The following is a 19,706-nucleotide window of genomic DNA, read 5'->3' on the forward strand; positions in this document are numbered from 1 at the left end:
CCTCCAGCCCCTACACCCCCTCCCTATCTCTGTCACCTCCTCCAGCCCCTACACCCCCTCCCTATCTCTGTAACATCCTCCAGCATCGCTCCTCCAGTTGTGCACGCTCCTCATTCGTTGCAGACATACTGTCGTCTGCCTGGCACCCCCCCCAGCTTCATCCTTCTCTCTCCCCTTTAAAAACCGACCCCTTTGAGCAATGGGCGAGTGGGGCCCTGGAGACTGTGGATGTGCAAGAAGCAGGAGATGCAGGAGTGTTGGTGCCTGTTTAGGCTGGAAGAGGCTGAGGAAGAATGTTATTATAACTGAGGCATGGGGGGGAAGACAAATGCTGTGCAGATAGATGGGCACTGGGATTGTGGGTGAATAGTTGTGGAGGTGGATGGGTAGATTGTACTTGCTGCTTCGGGTATTTGGAGGGGGTCTGTGCCGCAGGGAGCGCTGATCAAAGTTATTGCCAAAGGTAATCACAACTGGACTCCTCTTGACTCAAGTCTTTCTGTTCCCTCAGAGTCTGCACCTGGCAAAAAGAGCCCAGCTTCTGTGAGAAAACTGGATCGTGGTGGAGGCACTGGCGAGGGCCCAGTGAACAATGTGAAGGTAAATCCCACCATTGTTTCTAGCTATTCCGCACTGAGTGCCATCGCCAATGGATACACTGCTTACTCCATATTTGTTTTGGGTCGATTTTTGTCACTCGTTCTGGCTGCTATTGAGCACGGAAACCCCAGAAAGCCCAAACCAACTCTTTGTTTGTGTTCGCCCCGATCCTCTGCCCCATCTCCTGCAAATTTTCCCCCTTTCACGTATTTATCCAATTCCCTTCTGACAATTACAGTTCCCCTCCTCGCCCCTTCAGGTAGTGTGTTCCAGATCCCAACAATTCCCTGAAAATAGAGATTCTGTTGGTCATCTCTCCTCCTGTTCTGTTGCCAGTGAACCACTGAATCCTCCAGTCGTGAACTCTCCAAAACAGTTTCTCTTGATTCGTTCGAACGAAAGCCCTTGCTAATTTTGACCAAACCCCTTTTAAGTTTCCTCCTAACCTTTCCAGTTCTCAGGACAACACCCTCAGCTTCTCCATTCTGCCTGCCTAAACTGAAGTTCCTCATCTCGGATGTGGCTTTTTATAAAGAATATGTCAAGAGTTTCTGCTTAGAATGTAACATCAGAGTCGGTATCTCAAACGTAGAGAGAAGCCACTATCTTGTCAACACAAGCTCAGCCTTAGCTGATTTTTTTTTAGTGTCAGAGGTGCTTTCACAGGATGTGGATGTCACTGGCAAAGGCCAGAGTTAGTTACCCTTTCCTAGTGCCCTCGACAAGGTGGCAGTGAGCTGCCCTCTGAGCCGCTGCCCTCTGAGCCACTGCCCTCCGAGCCACTGCCCTCCTCGGGTGTATGCACGCCTACAAAGTGCCGCTGGGGAGCAGGTTCCAGGATTTTGACCCAGCGACACTGAAGGAAAGGCAAGATATTCCCAAATCTGTGTGGTGCGTGGCTTGGAGGGGAGCTTACAGGGTGTGGTGTATCTGTTGCTGTTTTCCTTTTGGTGGTGGGTTATGGGTTTGGAAGGTACTGGACCCACATTCCATATCCCTGCGATGACATAACTGCAATTAACATGCCTTGGGGAAATATAGTTTCTCAAGTTGATCTCATCTCTATACACATACACACACACACACACACACGGACGTGCGCACGTGCACACACACACACTTGCACACACGCACACATACATGCACATGCAAACACGCACATGCACACACACACGCAAACACACACACACATGCAAACACACACACACGAGCACGCACACGCGCACACACACTTGCACACATACACATGCACACAAACACACGTGCGCACATGCTCGTGCACACACACACATGCAAACGTGCACACGCATGCACACATACACATGCGCACACACACACAGGCACACACATGCACACATACACATGCACATACAACATGCGTACACACACATGCGCACACACACACACACATGCAAACACACACACATAGACACACACACACGCGCACACACGCACACACACATGCACACACACACATGTACTTGAGATATCTTATCAGAAATACTCGAATCATCACGCTGATGTTCTCACTGCTGTTCATAGTCATTACTGCAAAGCAGTACTGACTTTTGTGGGCTGCAAAGTTGTTTTTTAGTTAAGCTGTACTGCTTCCTGTACAGGAAGCCACTTCCTCTCTCGTTGTTGATTAATCAATTTCAGTGGAAAATACATAATCTGACTCCAACCCTCAGTAACTGAGAACAGACACCTAAGAATGCAAAAGGGGACCCTTAAACCTAACACCAACCCAATATGACCACCTCACCATTTGCCAGCTGCTCCAAATAAATCCAGGTGTGCGCCAATGTGCCACAACAAATATAGTGAGTAGTCCCAGAGGACCTTGGGCCTGCTCTTTCATTAGAGAGAGAGAGAGAGAGACAGAGAGAGAGAGATGACTGGTGGTGGTTTAACCTGAGGGTCACCACGTCTCAGGAGAGGGGAGAGGTTGATGAAGGAGAGTCCTTCATGGGTAACCTCAACTGGTGATAGGAATTCAACCTACACTGTTGGCATCACTCTGCATCACAAACCAGCTATTCAAGCTGACTGACCCCCTCCCAAAAATAGGACACATTTAAAGAGCTAATCAATGCAAAACCGAAAATGCCAGTGATCAATCTGGAGCTGCACCAATATTAGAAGAAGTCCTAATCTTCTCCTGAAGCAAAACTAGAGGGCACAGGTTTAAGGTTAGAGGGGAAAGAATTAAATGGGGCAACTTTTTCACGCAGAGGATGGTGTGTGTATGGAATGAGCTGCGAGAGGAAGTGGTGGAGGCTGGTACAATTACAACATTTAAAAAGCATCTGGATGGGTATACGAATAGGAAGGGTTTAGAGAGATATGGGCCAAAAGCTGGCAAATGGGATCAGATTTATGTAGGATATCTGGTCAGCGCGGACGAGCTGAGCTGAAGGGTTTGTTTCTGTGCTGTATATCTCTATGCCTGTATGCCTCTATGAGCAGCTATTCAGTCAGGAACACTATCACTGTCTCCCCAGAGCATCCTTACAGACATCAACACGCTCCTGGCAGCCCCCACAAAAAATTGATACACTTCCCAGACCCCAGAAAATATTACCTGACTCTTTCCCTCTCGCTCTCTTACTCTCTTTCTTTTCTCCCTTTTTCTTTCTCCTCTTTCACCCCATTTTCTTCCCCTTTCTCCTTCTCTCTCTCCTTCTTTCTCTTTTCCAATCTTTCCATCAAAGGGTTCCAGGTCTGAAGGTCTCTGCTCTCTCAGTAGGCAGTACCTTATCCCCCAATTCTGTTCATTACCACAGTGCGGAAGACTGAAGGCTTTCTGTTCCTCTTAGAGCGATGTGTGGTTAGTCCAGCCTCATGGAATTGACACTGTTCACTCCTGCTCTAGAACCTGATCATCCGAAGATTGAAGAGGAAAAATCAAAATCACCAAGAAACACCACAGTCTCCAAATGACAAAAGCTGCAGGTAGGGTGAAGGGTCTTAGACCTTATCTCTACTTAATATCATCAAGAAACACTCCGAACTCAGGTACAGGGTGAGCTGGAGATAGAGACATTTCCCTTTTAGTCACAGAAACCTGATACTTTCAGTCCAATTTCTGAACCACACTTTGTAGTCCAATAAATGTGACTCCCTTAAACTTTCTCTGAACAAGACTTCCAGCTCTGTATAACAGGTAGAATGCAACTCCTGGGCATTGGGGGTTAAACCCTTTCCTGAGATTTTCTTCAACTCTCATCACATTGTTCTGTAGCGCCACATTTATTGCCCCTCATGAGATCATTAGGAGTCGGAGCTAGGGGAGGCCATTTGGCCCCTCCACCCTGCTCTGCCACTGGATAAGGTCATGGCTGATCTGTTTGGTGTCTTGACTCCACAGTCCTCTCTGCCCCCTCCCCCCCACCATAAGCTTTGACTCTCTCGTCAATCAGAAGTCTGTCTAACCTAGCATTGGATATATTTGATGACACTCACTGTGGAAGGAAATTGCACCATCGATCTCTGACGGAAGAAATTCCTCCTGAGCTCCCACCTTAATTGGGGAGACCTCTGGAATTGTGAACAGTGATCCCCGTGTGCTATAATCACCCGCGTGGTGGGGAATGTACTCACTTCTGTAACGGACACAGTTTTAAACACTCTCTCAATTAGGGGTCATTTGTTGGCTTCACTACCCTGGCCAGGAGCCCTATCTGCAGGCCAGAGGCAATGAACACTTGGCTGTTTGACCAAGCAGTGCTTCAGGCAAGGCCTGGGTACCATGGCCGTGTTTAGCGATATAGTTAATGGGCAAAGCCCTCTGGATAACTGACCTAGATTTTGCAGCCAGTTTAAGGGTACAAAAACAGAAGTTGCTGGAAAACCCCAGCAGGTCTGGCAGCATCTGTGAAGGCAAAAACAGAGTTAACGTTTCGGGTCTGGTGACCCTTTAAGGGTAGCTTGCCTTTGTAAATCCCACAGCAAACTGCGAGGTACCTGCCGAAATGTGAGATAACACAAGTTGTCTGACAGTTTGCACCACTCAACTGTTAGCCTTGTGAAAATGGCAGCTCACCCTGAACCTCTCCAGGGGTTTTGTGGAATTGCTACACGTGAACATTAATTACGCACCAAACTCATGACTGAAATAAAGGTGTGGAACTGAATAACCTCAGTACCTTTTGAATGATAGTTACATTTCTGCAACGTCTCCCACCCAGAAAGGGAACATTTTAAATCATGGAAGCTTATTCCTACAGATGGTAAATTGTTAAAGATTTTAAAAGTATTTTCCTACTTTTCTTTCTGTCTCTGTTTTGTCTCTCACCCTTAATCCAATCTTTCTTGCCCCTTCTGCACCTAATTCGATTGTAATTCCTCCTATTTTTCCTCTGTGCTAATATCTGGTTGACCACATTGCTAAATTTTGTTAATATTAAGGTTAAATTTGAGAAAAACAGGTAGTGGATATTAATGATCTTTCAGCACATATAAATGGGTTAAGAGCTGGGAAATTGAACAAGCCAATAAACTGGGTTCTGAGGAAGGGTCACCGGACCCGAAACGTTAACTCTGATTTCTCTTCACAGATGCTGCCACAGGCCTGCTGAGCTTTTCCAGCAACTTCTGTTATTGTTGTAGTTGATGTCAATAAACTTGCTTCACAAAGTTGCCTGCCTTTCTTTCTGTCTCAGTAGCTAGCCCAGATTCTCGGACCATCGTGTTTCTTTATTGATGCCTGATTTATGTAGAAGAGAAATCATCCAGGGGTTGTGGATTTTATTGTTCCAAATTTCCAGTGAGAAATGGGGATCTTCCTTCTTAAACACTGTAGCTCATTCATTATAGGGACCCCCCAGAGTGCTGTTAGGGAGAGATTTCCAGGAGCTGGTCCCAGTCACACCAGCGATATATTTCCACATTAGGATGGTGAGTGGCTTGGGGGCGACCTTGCTGGGGTGGGTGTACCTTGTAGATGGGAGACTGGCTTTGGGAAACTGGCAGGAGAGTGACTCACTGCAAGATTCCAAGCCTCTGACCTGCTATTGTAGCCATTGTATCCATATGACTAGCCCACCTCAGTTTCTGAACTGTTGGTTCCATTGCTAAGCAAAATCCCAGATGTGGTAGAGGCAGGTACAGTTACCACATTTGAAAGACATTTGGACAGGTACATGGATAGGAAAGGTTTGGAGAGATATGGGCCAAACGTAGGCAAGTGGGACCAGTTCAGTTTAGAAAACCTGGTCAGCATGTTGGGCCAAAGGGTCTGTTTCTATGCTGTATATCGTGGTGACTCCATGTCCCATTACCTCCACAGCTCTGTTATCAGTGAGTCTAGGAGCAAAGTAGTTTTGAGTTGAAAGGCATGTTAAGTATCCTAAACTTACAAGCTGTGCCACGAGATGCAGAATGGTAAATAATGATAATTGTCCACTCTCTGATTTTCTCTCATTCTAACCTTCTTCTTCCTGCTGTTTCCCTGGGCACATCAGTGGGTGGAGTTTGACTGGAGCTGTCTCCCATGAATCCCTGACAGAATCCTTGAGCCCGATAGAAACTCTCGATCTGTCTAATGAGACAAATGTGATCATCAGGCCGCTCCACAGTAGTATCCTGGGAGAGAGATACTGCTTTGAGGTAATGTGTGTGTGTGTGTTTGTGTGTGTGTGTGTGAGAGAGAGTGTCTTTGTGTGTCTGTCTGTGTCTATGTGTGTATGTGTCTATCTGTGTGTGTGTGTATATGTGTGCGCACACGTGTGTGTGTGTGTGAGAGAGAGTGTGTTTGTGTGTGTGTGAGAGAGAGAGTGTGTGTGCGTGTGTGTGTGAGAGATAGAGTGTGGTTGTGTGTGTGTGAGAGAGAGTGTGTTTGTGTGTGTGTGTGTGAGAGAGAGTGCGTTTGTGTGTGTGTGTGTGAGAGAGAGTGCGTTTGTGTGTGTGTGTGTGAGAGAGAGTGTGTTTGTGTGTGTGTGTGTGTGTGAGAGAGAGAGAGAGTGTGTTTGTGTGTGTGTGTGTGTGAGAGAGAGAGTGTGTTTGTGTATCTGTCTGTGTCTATGTGTGTATGTGTCTATCTGTGTGTGTGTGTGTGTGTGTGTGTGTATGTGAGTGTGTGCGAGAGAGTGTGTCTGTGTGAGTGTGTGTGTCTATCTGTCTGTGAGGGAGGTTTGTGTGTGTGTTAGTGACAGAGAGTGGAGTTTGTGTGTGTGAGAGAAAGTGAGGCTTGTGTGTGTCTATGTGAGTGAGGTTTTTGTGTGTGTGTGTTTCTGTTAGTGACAGAGAGTGCAGTTTGTGTACGTCTGTGTGTGTGAGTGAGAGAGAGGTTTGTGTGTCTATGAGAAAGAGATTTATGTGTGTGTGTGTGTGTGAATGAATGAGAAAAAGTGGGGTTTGAGTGTCTGTGTGAGAGAGGGAGAGATTTGTGTATATGTGTGTGAGTGAGAGTGGGGTTAGTGTGCGTTTGTGTGAGAGAGAGGTTTGTTTGTGTGTGTCTGTGTGTCTGTGTCTTGATGATTTATTGATTTATTGTCACATATATCTTGAATATACAGTGAAAAGAGTTTTGTCACCACAATCCAGTGCCATTTTGTGGTATAATAAGGATAAAACAAAATTACTTCAATAAGCGTTAATCTTCTGTTCAAATGCGCGCGCACAGGGCCAGAAACATTCCCATGGTTTGACTTCAGAACACTGCTTGCCAATTGGGCGCATGGGCTGTCTCTGCAGCTGCTATTGGGTAAAGGCTGGAAGCTTTTGTTAAGAGGGACATGCAGCGTTGGTTAGTGGCTAGCCCCTGCACGGGACCTGTCACAGGCCAGTGCAAACATCATTGTTTCTGAGCTGGGTTCAAATCCCACTCCAGGACCTGATGAGCAGAGAAGGTGCGATCAACCTGACCGAGTTGATGATTGGCCTCTGAAATCCTTCAGACGCCACATTTTAAGGAGGTAAGAGCAGGGCTGTGGGGGTTTTCCTGGTTGGCCATACCTGATGTGGAGTGGTGCCCTGGAAGCTATAGCCTCCAGTAACCTGCTTCTCTTGTCAGTGGGAAAACCAACTATAGAAACAGCATGGAAAGAAACATGTATCTCACGTGCCACAAGGTCTGGAAGAAAATGACGGAAGGATACCGCGACAGAAGGACCAATTTCACCATCTTCTCATGAGGAGTTTTGAGGAAAAGTGGCCGAGGGAGGGACTTGCAGGAGTGGTATTCCCCTAATGCAACTTGGAATTGAGCCGCTGATTTGTTTTGTGGGATTGAACGTTGATTTCTCAGGGGCATCAGTTCCCAGTGAGGTCTCATGTGCCACCAGTTGCTCAGACACTCCAACCCTTTGTGTTTCAGGTGATTAATTCCCGAGGAAGCCGCTGCTTTGGTTGCACATCTGCTGCCGAGAGAGACAAATGGATAGAGAATCTTCTTCGAACGGTCCAGCCCAACAAGGTGGGAGGCAGTGGACTGTTCTGGGGGTGGGGGTGGGGTTGGGAGGGGTTGGGATCAATTACAACCACCAGAACTAACATAGCAATGTTCACAGTGAACCTACCCTGTGCTACTCCAATGTGATACAGCTGACAGCTACTTTACAAGGGTAGTTCAGGGCAGGCAATCTGGGCAGAGTGTAGAAGAAACACAAGTATATGTGTGTATGGATTAGGAGCAGAAGTAGATCATTTGGCCCCTTCAAGGCTGGTCTACCATTCAATAAGATCATGGCTGATCTGTTTATGTTCCAAATCCCACATTCTCATATGTCCCAATAACTCTCAATTCCCCCTGCCAAACCAGAATCCGCCTTAAACATACTCAATGACCTTCTGCAGCAGAGAGCTCCAAAAATCACACGCCCCCTCCGACAGGAAGAATGGTTTTGATGGGTTGAATCGTCCCCACTCTTGGTCCTTCTATGTTCTCAAATGTTAAGTTTTTTTTATTCATTCATGGGATGTGGGAGTCGTTGGCTGGGCCAGCATTTATTGCACATCCCTAATTGCCCCTTGTGAAAGTGGGGGATGAGCTGCCTTCTTCACCCATTGCAGCCTGTATGCTGTAGGTTGACCCACAATGCCCTTAGTGGGGCAGATCCAGGATTTTGACCCAGCGACAGTGAAGGAACAGCGATATATTTCCAAGTCGGGATGGTGAGTGGCTTGAAGGGGAACTTGCAGGGGGTGACGTTCCCATATATCTGCTGCCCCTGACTTTCTAGATGGAAGTGGCTGTGGGTGTGGAAAGTGGGAAAGATCTTTGGTGAATTTCTGCAGTGCATCTTGTAGATAGTACACACTGCTGCTACTGAGCGTCGGTGGTGGAAGGAGTGGATGCTTGTGGATGTGATGCCAATCAAGCGGCTGCTTTGTCCTGGATGGTGCCAAGCTTCTTGAGTGTTGTTGGAGCTGCACCCATCCAGGCAAGTGGGGAGTATTCCATCACACTCCTTGTGCCTTGTACATGGTGGACAAGCTTTGGGTAGTCAGGAGGTGAGTTACTCACCTCTGTATTCCTAGCTTATGACCTGATCTTGTGCCACCAGTCGCTCAGACACTCCAACACTTTGTGTTTCAGGTGATGAGCATTGCCTGGGTGCGCGAGGTTGGGGGAAGGTGCTACCAAAATGCAGGCTGCCTCGATTGTCGACCTGATCACTTTATCACTCATAAATCATTGTGGCTAGGATAGTGTCAGTAGAACAAATTTATTTAATTGTTCCCTGGTTCCCTGAGTTACCATTGGGAAATATTAAAATGTAATGACCCAAATTCCAATGATCATTCGATATTTATTAAGCGCGTTGCTATAATGAGACGCTACCTTGTGCCTTGTTCATTGTAGAGAAGCTGTTTCAGCTTGTGCAGGGGAGTCAGAAATTTAGGATGATCAATAGGAATAGCCCAACCGGAAATTCAGGAGAAAGTTTTTAACCCAGAAAGTGGTGAGAACGTGCATTGTTCTCCCTCAGTGTGTGGTGGAAGTGTCATCATAGAGTCATACAGCACGGAAACAGACCCTTCGGTCCAACCAGTTCATGCTGAACATGATCCCAAGCTAATCTAGTCCCACCTGCCTGCTCCTGGCCCATATCCCTCCAAACCTTTGCTATTCATGTACTTATCCAAATGTCTTTTAAACGTTGTAACTGTACCCACATCCACTACTTTGTCTGAAAGTTCATTCCACACACATGAACCACCCAGTGTGTTACGAAGAATCTGGATAAGCACAAGGGAGAAAGGATAGAGGGATATGTAGGTGCAGTGAGATGTGGCAGTGTGGAGGGAGGTTCCTGTGAGGCAGAAGGTCCAGCATGGTCTGGATGGGTTGAATGGCCTGAACCTTCCATGTTAATTCCATGAATAGACTGTCATTGGATGATGAGCATTGCCTGGGTGCGCGAGGGTGGGGGGAGGTGCTACCAAAATGCCAGCTGCCTCGATTGTCAGCCTTTTGTGAACGCCTGTTGCATTGTCTTTGGCAGGATAACTGCGAGCGGGTGGAGAACATGCTGAGCCTCTGGGTGAATGAAGCCAAGGATCTGACCCCCAGGAAGAAGTACTTCTGTGAACTGCACCTTGATGGCTCACTGTACGCACGCACCACCAGCAAGCTCAGCCAGGAGGAGCTGTTCTGGGGCGAACACTTTGAGTTCAGCAACCTGCCCCCGACAAAGGAGGTCACCTTGCACCTTTTCCGAGACGAGGACAAGAAGAGGAAAGAGATGACTACCCTTGGCTCTGTCACCATCCCTCTCGCCGAGGTAACCGGCCGCCAACATGTCGAGAAATGGTACAACATCAACATGCCACCGCTGAACAAGGGCAAGGTCATTGTGCCAACCATCCGCATTAACCTGCGCTACCAGAACATCAAGGTCCTGCCAATGATACACTACAAGGAGTTTGCAGAGTACCTCATCTGTAACTACACCACCCTGTGCTCTGTGCTGGAGCCAGCTCTGAAGGTGAAAGATAAGGAGGAGGTGGCCTCTGCTCTGGTCCATGTCCTACAGAGTGTCGGAAAAGCCAAGGTATGAATCATAGAATCCCTACACTGCGGAAAGAGGTCGTTCAGCCTGTCGAGTCTGTACTGGCCCTCCGAAGTGCATCCCACCCTGTTACCCTGCATTTCCAATCCACCCTAACCCACACATCTTTTGGGCTGTGGGAGGAAACCGGAGTGAACCCACGCAGACACGGGGGAGAATGTGCAAACCCCACACAGACAGTCACCCGAGGCTGGGATTGAACCCCTGGTGCTGTGAGGCAGCAGTGCTAACTACTGAGCCACCATTACTCTCCCTGGGCTCCTGTCATCCCTTGACCAGACTGGACTTGTCACTAGTGGGAAGATCTCGGGATAACTGCACAATCGGAAGACCTGCACCAGTCTAGCGGCTTTCTGTTAGCTCCGTCAGCTCCCTGGCCTGGTTTGTACAATGGCTTGATGCCATGAGCATGGGTTCAATTCCCTGTACCGGCTGAGGTCACTGCAGCCCTTGCCTGAGCTGTGCTTAACCCTGTTGCTAGCCGTCTCTCCTTTTAATGAGAGGGAGCAGACTTGGGGTTCTCTGGGGTTCCTAACCTCACAGAGAGTACAGGGGCTAATTAATTCCCTGGTCAGGCCACTAAGGAAGGATTCGCTGGCCATTTCTCTCTCCTTCTGTGTTAAGCACATCCTCTGAATGCCACATCTTAATAAGAGAGGGAACCTTTCAGAATCGCAAGGGGATGGTGGAGTTTTGTTTTGCTGTAATCTGAAAGGTGCTGAAAGACCAGTGGCAGTGGATTCCACTCTAATTTCAGAAAGGAATTGGCTAAACACTTGAAAGGAAGAGTGATTTGGAGGGAGAGGAGTTGGGGAGAGGGTGGGTGGGGAAGAGCAGGAGAGTGGGAGCAGAGGGAGAGGTCATTTGGAGAGCTACCTTATCAACGATGGGCCAAATGGCCACTGTCTGTGCTGTAGTATCCATTTCCCACAGTCTGCACTCTTTACAAATAAGGATTAATTTATGAGGAATATTGTTCAATTTTTTTTTCACAAAGAGCTGCATCGATTCTGGTCAAACCTGTTTCACTCCCCTTCAAAAAGAGTCTGAACTTGGTTTGATCTATGGGCTGAATGATGGAGACTAACAATATTGCTGGGTTCCTCTGTCCCTTCGACTTCATTCTAGACTCGAAACGTTAGCTTGCTTCCTCTCCATGCATGCTGCAGGATGCTGTGATTTCTAGCATCTTTTGTTTTCAGTACAGATTCCACTGTCTGCAATAATTTGCTCCGACCTAATTCCGGGAGTTGGTTGGAACCTTGGATCCCAGATTTTGGAAACCTTGGATTCAAATTTTGAATAAATCACAGTGTGGACTTGTTGGGCCAAAGGGCCTGTTTCTACACTGTAGGGATTCTATGACCTATGATTCCATGAGTTTGATGGTCCCAGTCGAGGGTTTGTGGTTGAGATTGAATTGAGAATTGGACAGAAAGCAATTGGCTCCGAGACACTGAATGCTGGTGTTAAACTGAACATCAATCATATGTCAAAGCCTGTCCTTTTGTTGCTCTGCCCGGCATACTGACTTACCCAGCTCTGAATCGATCCAAATGGTATTGCTCATTCAGAGTGCTAACACAGAGGTGATGGGCAGAGCGTCCTCCCTCTGATGGGACTGGGAGGTTAAACAGTCAATACAGCAGCACAAGGGGTCCAGGCTCGGCTGGATATTGAGGACATGTGACCAGGAAGTGCCAGGAAAAGGAACTGCCCATTTGGTATCCTTCCTGAAGCCTGTGGAGGTGCACGAGTCAGATGGAGGGGGGATGGAATTAGGGTCTACAGACTATAAAAGCAGCTACAGCACCTACTGACCCTAGGACCCTGATGCCGAGTTTAGTCTTATTTGAATGGAATTGGACTCCTATCTGATGGGTTGGTGGTTGTAACTCTTCTGTCCTTGCCATGTAGGACTTTCTGATTGAGTTGGGGATGGTGGAGGTTGACCGTTGTGAGGAGAAACACTCTGTGCTCTTCCGAGAAAACACCTTGGCCACCAAGGCCATTGACGAATACATGAAGCTGGTTGGACAGAAGTATCTGGTGGAAACGCTTGGTAAGATTGAAGGGGGTGTGTGGGGTGAGGGATGTGTGGCACGATTGAAGGGGGTGTGTGGGGTGAGGGATGTGTGGCACGAATGGCCTTCAACTCATGGAGGCTGGGATTGGGCTGCCAGCTCTAGTTGGACTTAATCCTAGAGGCTTCATCAAATACCTATCAGCCCAAACCATCCAAACTTCACCTCATTGGTCCATTGGAAACCCAGTTGGATTTAATGGTTAAACACCCATTATCTATGATACTTTTACAACCAGTAAATTCAAGCATTCAAAGAAAGCTAGGAGAGAAGCAGCAGACAATTCTATTCAGTAGCTTCTAATAATTTTTCCATGTTTAATGATGGGATGGGGGTGTTGCTGGCTGGGCCCAACATTTATTGCCCATCCCTAGTTGCCCCTGAGAAGGTGTTGGTTGAGCTGCCTTCTTGAAGTCCATGATGTGTAGGTTGACCCACCTGGGGAGAGAATTCCAGGATTTTTGACCCAGCGACGTTAAAGAAACGGCGATACATTTCCAAGCCAGGATGGTGAGTGGCTCGGAGGGGAGCTTGCAAGGCAGTGGTGGAATCTCTAACTCCTGGAATCTCCGGGATAATTGTGTGTGGGAGTTTGGCATCTTTGGTTGGGAGCTCTTCAAAGTTACCAACATCCAGAGCCACTTGCCCATCTGGATGCCCGTCCAGAGGTCTGGTAGTATCCAAAAATAGAAGAAATAGTGGCGTAGCGGTCATGTCACTGGACTGGGCATTCAGGCTAATGCTCAAGAGACCAGAGTTCAGATCAGATATGACAGCCAATGAAATTTAGAATCAGTCTGGATCCAGTCTCTGAGATGGTAACCATGACAACCAATACCAACTGCTCTCCAATCCCGTCCGGTTCACTCATGCCCTTTAAGGAGGGAGATTTTCCATCCTTACCCAGTCTGGATTATATGTGACCATTGACCTTAACCACTCCCGAAAATGGCCCAGCATGTTGCTCAGGTCATAGGGCACTTAGGGATGGGCATCAAATGTTGTCGTTGCCAGCAATAGCTGCATCCACTTCAAGAATCATTTAAAACCCTAAAGTTCGAGCTGGAGGAGGAAGAAGGGTGGGGAGGGGGTCAATTCACATCGCCCAAAACATGAAGGGTTGAAAACAAAAAAGCTCATTGAGTGACTGTTCTGGCAAAATTCAAACTGACTTTAGCAGAAAAAATAGGAACGGGAGGTGGCCATTCTACTCCTCAAGCCTGTTGAGATCTTCGGTGGCTATATGACAACCCCCATCTGTCTGGTCTCCGCTCCTTGATGCCTTCACCCAACAAATAATTTATTTTTTTTTTATTTCTGAGCTCCCTACCCCTCCCCAGTCCTGAAGAAGGGTCCCGACTCGAAACGTCGACTCTCCTGCTCCTCTGATGCTGCCTGACCTGCTCCAGCTCCACACTGTATCGACTCCGACTCCAGCATCTGCAGTCCTTACTGTCTCCTAATTCTTGGAGTATTCCAGGTGGCCATCATCATCCGCAGCCCTTTGGAGGAGAGGGTTGCAGATTGGCATCACCCTTTTTGTGAGCTGTGCTTCCCGATTTCACTCCCAATCCACATAACTCAGAATCTCTGCTCGGTTGAGGCTGGATGGACCAATTCGAGCAAGTTGGGCATGACACACCTGCCATCTAGTGGTTTGGTACATCATTACAGGGGAGGCTTACCCATGTTCTCACGAGCACAACACCAACTGAACTATTTTCCCAAACAAGTTCACCTTAACACTTGAAAATTGAAAACGCTTAACGACGACGAAAACAAAACAATAAATCACCATGGTAACATTCGGTGTACAATTATCAAAGTTCTTGTGTTATCTATACAATGTCATGTGTAAATGAAAACTTTTTAAAGTATTTTGTAAAAAAAAATTATTCTTTTATGTACTCACCAGTCTATTACTTCATCTGAGCTGCTCCCGAGCGTAGACCTGTCAGTCGAACGGGAGCTAGAATATCTTGAGGTTTCTGCTGTTGGAATCCAGGTCATTCTGCTCTCCCATCAGATTGGGTTCAGGGTTCAGCTAGGCCGAGGGATGGACACTAGGTTCATTGTCAGGACTGGGCTTTGAGACTCAGTGAACCAGCTGTGGGTAGGTGCCCAGGGCCAACACACATAGAACATTGGAGCCATTCAGCCCATTGAGTCCTCCCCTGCCATTCAACATAATCATGGCTGATCCTTCATCTTCACTGCCATACCCCCAATCTCTCCCCAATACCCTTGCAACCGTTAGCCTCTAGAAATCTACCTCTTCCTTCTTAATTTGGCCTCCACAGCCTTTGTGGTGGGGAATCCCACAGGATCGCCCACCCTCTGAGTGAAAAACTTTCCCCTCATGTCATTCTGAAATGGCCCACCCCATATCCTGAGACCTGGAGTGACCCCTAGTTCTGGACCACAAACCTCAACCCCCCACCTCACCCCCACACCCAGCCCTGCATCTGTCCAAACTTCAGAACCTTTCCATTTTAATCAGATCCCCTCTCGTTCTTCTAAACTCCAGAGAATACAAGCCCAATCTCTCCTCATACATCCCAGGATTCAGTCTGGTAGGCCTTTACTGCACTGCTTCTACAATAAGTGTACCTTATTTTCAGTAAGGAGACCAAAACAGCATGCAGTACTCTGGGTATGGTCTCACCAAAGTCCTGTACAGCTGCAGCAAGACTCAGATATACTGGAACCAATAAAGGCCAACATACAGATTATTTCTAACAGTTTGCTGCAATGACAGAGACTGAAAGAAGAACAGAATAAGAACAGGCCCTGGCACTGCCTGGGCCTCGGGACTAGCACCAAGCCCTCATTTTAGGAGCCTGGAATAACAGAGGGGTGTGGCATTTAGAAACAGGGGAGAAGAGATCTGAAAGTAATAGATCTTCCTGACATCTCTCGCCCCGATTGGAAATCCATCCAGGCTGTAGGTGACAGGTATTGTATTACTGAGGGGTTTAATCTCCTTTAATGTCATTCACAGGAGAATTTGTGACGAGGCTTTACAATCCAGAGGAAAATTATGAAGTTGATCCCAATAAATGTTCAGGCAATGATGTGTCAGAGAATCAAGCCAACATGAAGACTGTCTGTGAAGAGGCCTTTCGGCAAATCATTGATTCCTATTGGTGAGTACATAAAAAACTCAACTGGACCAGCCACATAAACGCAGCGGCTACAAAAGCAGGTCAGAGGCCAGGAATACTGCAATGAGTAACTCACCTCCTGACTCCCCAAAGCCTGTTCGCCATCTACAGGGCACAAGTCAGGAGTGTGATGGAATACTCCCCACTTGCCTGGATGGGGGCAGCTCCAACAACACTCAAGAAGCTTGACACCATCCAGGACATGTCCAACACCTTCAACATTCACTGCCTTCAACACGTATTCTTAGTAGCAGCAGTGACTACTATCCATAAGATGCACTGAGGCTCTCACCTAATGACAGCACCTTCCAAACCTGTGACCTCCGTACCTGAGAAGGGCAAGGGCAGCAGATACGAGGGAACCATCTTTCATTTCCCCTCCAAGCCATTCACCATCCTGACTTGGACATATAGCATCGTTCCTTCAGTGTCCCCGGGATGAAATCCCTCTTTAACAGCACAGTGGGTGTACCTACACCACAAGAGATGCAGCGGTCCAAGGAGACAGCTCGCTGCCACCTTCTCAAGTAAGATTAAAAATGGGAAACATGTTGCCCTTACTAGCAACACTCACTTCCTGTGAATGAATATAAAGAGCAAAAACAGAGGATAGCAGGAGGAAGGATGGCTCCTTCAGCCTATGTTACAACAGGATCATTGTTGATCCTCTGTCCCAGCCACGCTTGATCCCCGGAATCTATTAACTGCTTTAATGTCCAAGAATCTACTGAACTCATTTTTAAACATTGCTCAGAATCCCCAGACTTCTGGGATCGATGATTCCGGAGATCACAAATCCTCCTTTCTGAGAGATTACTCCTTATCTCTATCTGAAATACCCAATCCCATGTCTTGTAAACATAACACCCTAAATGTAGAATCTCAGAATTCTGTCTGACTTGCTTCCATTAAGCATGAAGCAACCAATGGTCACACCCCATGAACTGATTTTTAAAAACAAAAACTCCTGAGGCTTTTCTGGGGATGTGTGAGAATGGGTGATGTTAAGCCTCTGCTTCCCCAGGAGGCTAAGGAAATTCGGCACGTCCATAAAGACTCATATCAATTGTTATAGAGGCGCCATGGAAAGCATTCTATCCAGATGAATCATGGCTTGGTACAGCTTGCTCTGCCCAGGACAGTAAGAAACTACAGAGGGTTGTGAACACAGCCCAGACCATCAGGCAAACCAACCTCCCTTCCATTGACTCCATCTGTACTTCTCACTGCCGCAGGAAGGCAGGCAACATCATCAAAGACCCCTCCCACCCTGGTTATAATCTCTTCCACCCTCTTCCGTCAGGCAGAAGATACAAAAGCTTAAACACACGTACCAACAGATTCAAGAACAGCTTCTTCCCCACTGTTATTGGACTTCTGAATAGACCTCTCACGTTTTAAATTAATTGTTGATCTTGCTCCTTGTGCACCTTCTCTGCAGTCATTACATTGTATTCCTCGCTCTGTTCTATTACCCTAATGCGCTTTGTATGGTATGATCTGCCTGTAAAACTGCATGCAAAACAAAACTCTACACTGTACCTAGGTACATGTGACAATAATAAATCAAATAAACAGTTTGATTCCAGGTGTGCCAGGATTCACCCTGAATTTGTACAAGTGAATGTTTCTTCTACTTTCCTTGTTCTTTCGTTTCACAGCATCTTTCCAGACGAGCTGAGGGAGATATTTGCAACTTGGCAGCAACAATGTTTGAGTCGAGGGAAAGCAGAGATTGGGATGAGGATGATCTGTGCCTCGCTGTTTCTGCGATTTCTCTGCCCTGCGATAATGTCACCCAGCCTATTCAATCTGACCCAGGAATATCCCAACGACAGCACCGCACGGACTCTCACACTCATCGCTAAAGTCATTCAGAACCTGGCCAACTTTACCACGTATGTACGCCATCGGGCTAACCTCAGCAGCTGAGCTTAGACAGAAACCTGCCGGGAAGAAGACTTCTATAGCACCTTGCATGACCTTGGGGTATTGCAAAGTGCTTTAATCTCCGAGTTATTCTTAAAGTCAAGTTGTTGTCACAATGTAGGAAGCGCAGGAGCCAATTTGCGCACAGACAGTTCCCACAAACAGCAGTGAAATGAGCTTACTTTGTAATGTCATGGAGGGATAAACATTGACCAGGGCATCAGCGAGTACTTCCCTGCTGCCCTTCGAAACAGTGCCATGTGACTTCTTACACCCAAGAGGGGGTGGCAACTTGCTTTGATGTCTCACTTAAAAGATGAAGTCAGAAGTCACGCAGCACCAGCTTATAGTCCAACAGGTTTATTTGAAATCACAAGCTTTTGGAGCGCTGCTCCTTCATCACCTGAAAGTCTGTGATTTCTAATAAACCAGTTGGACTGTAACTTGGCATTGTGTGAGTCTGACTTTCTCCATGCCTGTCCATATCATTTGAAAGATGATAGCTCTGACAGTGCGGCGCTCCCTCAGTACTACAGGGAAGGGTTAGCCTGAATTATATGATCAAGTCTCCTGGCCTTGTTTGACAACACCAGCAGCAAAGGAAATGCACATTCTGCTTCATCTCTTGCTGCTTGTGGGATATCGATGATCAAGAACCACTGTCTGAGCAGTCGCACAAAGACCATCACTTTTCTCCTAGTGCTAACCCACTCTATGAAGTGTAAAGAATCATTTTCACAATAATGAGATGCTGTTGAAATGAAACTGTTGGGAAGTCGATCTCAGTGACTATCCATTTCCATTGTGTTGGAGCTGCACTATTTATGGTATTGGCTGGGTTGGTAATATCAGAGTTTGGGAAGGTGAGATTTCATGGTATGTTCCACAATTATCAGAGCCTGACTTGTTCCTTACCTGTATGTAGACTCTCCTCAGGCACACAGCATCTGTCTTGTTTCTGCACCATTCGTGGCTTTGCTTGGAGGTTTTCTGAACCAATCTCAATTCAGTCCTTTGCCCACCCTGCAGGTTTGAAGACAAAGAGGGCTACATGACCTTCATGGACAATTACCTGGAATCAAACTGGGATAACATGAAAATCTTCCTGACAAACATTTCCAACCCGGAGCCCAGCATCAACAATTCGGAGTTTGAAGGCTGCATTGACCTTGGCCTGGCTCTATCCATCCTGCACTCTCTTCTCTGTGACATTATGTATCGGTTGCAGCAGGTACTAGTTGTGACACATTGAGCTTGTTATTCTTTGCTCGGCTCTGACTGAGTCGTTGACTTTGAACCTGGTTTACTCAAAGTCCCTGAACCAACACTCTAACGTAGAGACAGGCTGTTAGAATGACCCTTGGATGTCTCTTCCTAGTCCTTCAAGAAATGGGTTTGAGGTAGTTTTAGCCCAGTTAGCTCTTAATGGGAGACAACAAGGTGCAGGGCTGGATGAACACAGCAGGCCAAGCAGCATCATAGTTGCAGAAAGGCTGACATTTCGGGCCTAGACCCTTCATCAGAAAAGGGACAATGCTTCTTACTTGCTTACCAATACAATGAGATTCCTGTCTGTCCATGGAACTGATCCTGGTCCTAGTTGACCAGGGCCAAATTCCTTTCATTCAGAAGGGGTGAGGAGCTGAATTTTGGGCACCTGTCCTGGCACTTTTTGGCTTCTGATGAGCTGTTTCCTCCTGGAATGAGAGAAAGGGAGGGATTAAGTGGGGGGAAATTGGGTGACACAATTGTTAGTGCTAGTGTAGATTGGTGAGATGTCTCAAATGAGTGAGTAGGCAGCATAGAGCCATGCAGGATTAGTATGTGGGGAGTTGAAATGTTCAGAGCAAGTGAGGTAAGCTGTTGCATGCATCAAGGGGAATGTCTGGGACAAATATCATGGACCATGTGGG

The 19,706-nt window shown here is 47.1% G+C and overlaps 2 protein-coding genes across 2 annotated transcripts in view; both read left to right on the forward strand.

Moving 5' to 3' along the window:
* The first annotated feature begins 25 nt into the window (after positions 1–25).
* On the forward strand, positions 26–19,045 carry LOC109920404 (ras GTPase-activating protein nGAP-like). Its single transcript, XM_048617798.1, has 10 exons — positions 26–260; positions 512–600; positions 3,476–3,555; positions 6,066–6,210; positions 7,919–8,017; positions 10,050–10,598; positions 12,534–12,678; positions 15,702–15,846; positions 17,526–17,762; positions 18,823–19,045. Exons 1-10 carry the CDS (start codon positions 200–202, stop codon positions 19,043–19,045), a joined length of 1,773 nt encoding a protein of 590 aa, XP_048473755.1. The 5' UTR covers positions 26–199.
* A 585-nt stretch (positions 19,046–19,630) lies between these two features.
* The window catches only part of LOC125487222 (interaptin-like), a 9,083-nt gene continuing 9,007 nt past the window's right edge, over positions 19,631–19,706 (forward strand). Inside the window, exon 1 of the mRNA XM_048617799.1 lies at positions 19,631–19,648. Within this exon, the coding sequence (XP_048473756.1) occupies positions 19,631–19,648 (18 nt within the window). The remainder of the gene's footprint in view (positions 19,649–19,706) is intronic.

This window comes from Rhincodon typus, chromosome 38 (assembly GCF_021869965.1).
Source record: "Rhincodon typus isolate 14 chromosome 38, sRhiTyp1.1, whole genome shotgun sequence".
NCBI classification, from domain to species: domain Eukaryota; kingdom Metazoa; phylum Chordata; class Chondrichthyes; order Orectolobiformes; family Rhincodontidae; genus Rhincodon; species Rhincodon typus.

What these genes read in the sequence shown, in the direction of transcription:
- LOC109920404 (XM_048617798.1), top strand. Translation starts at nt 200, where the DNA reads ATGGGCGAGTGGGGCCCTGGAGACTGTGGATGTGCAAGAAGCAGGAGA. An exon ending in GAGAGAGATACTGCTTTGAG is followed by an intron (nt 6,211 to 7,918) that starts GTAATGTGTGTG and finishes TTTGTGTTTCAG; the next exon opens with GTGATTAATTCCCGAGGAAG. An exon ending in GTATCTGGTGGAAACGCTTG is followed by an intron (nt 12,679 to 15,701) that starts GTAAGATTGAAG and finishes TGTCATTCACAG; the next exon opens with GAGAATTTGTGACGAGGCTT.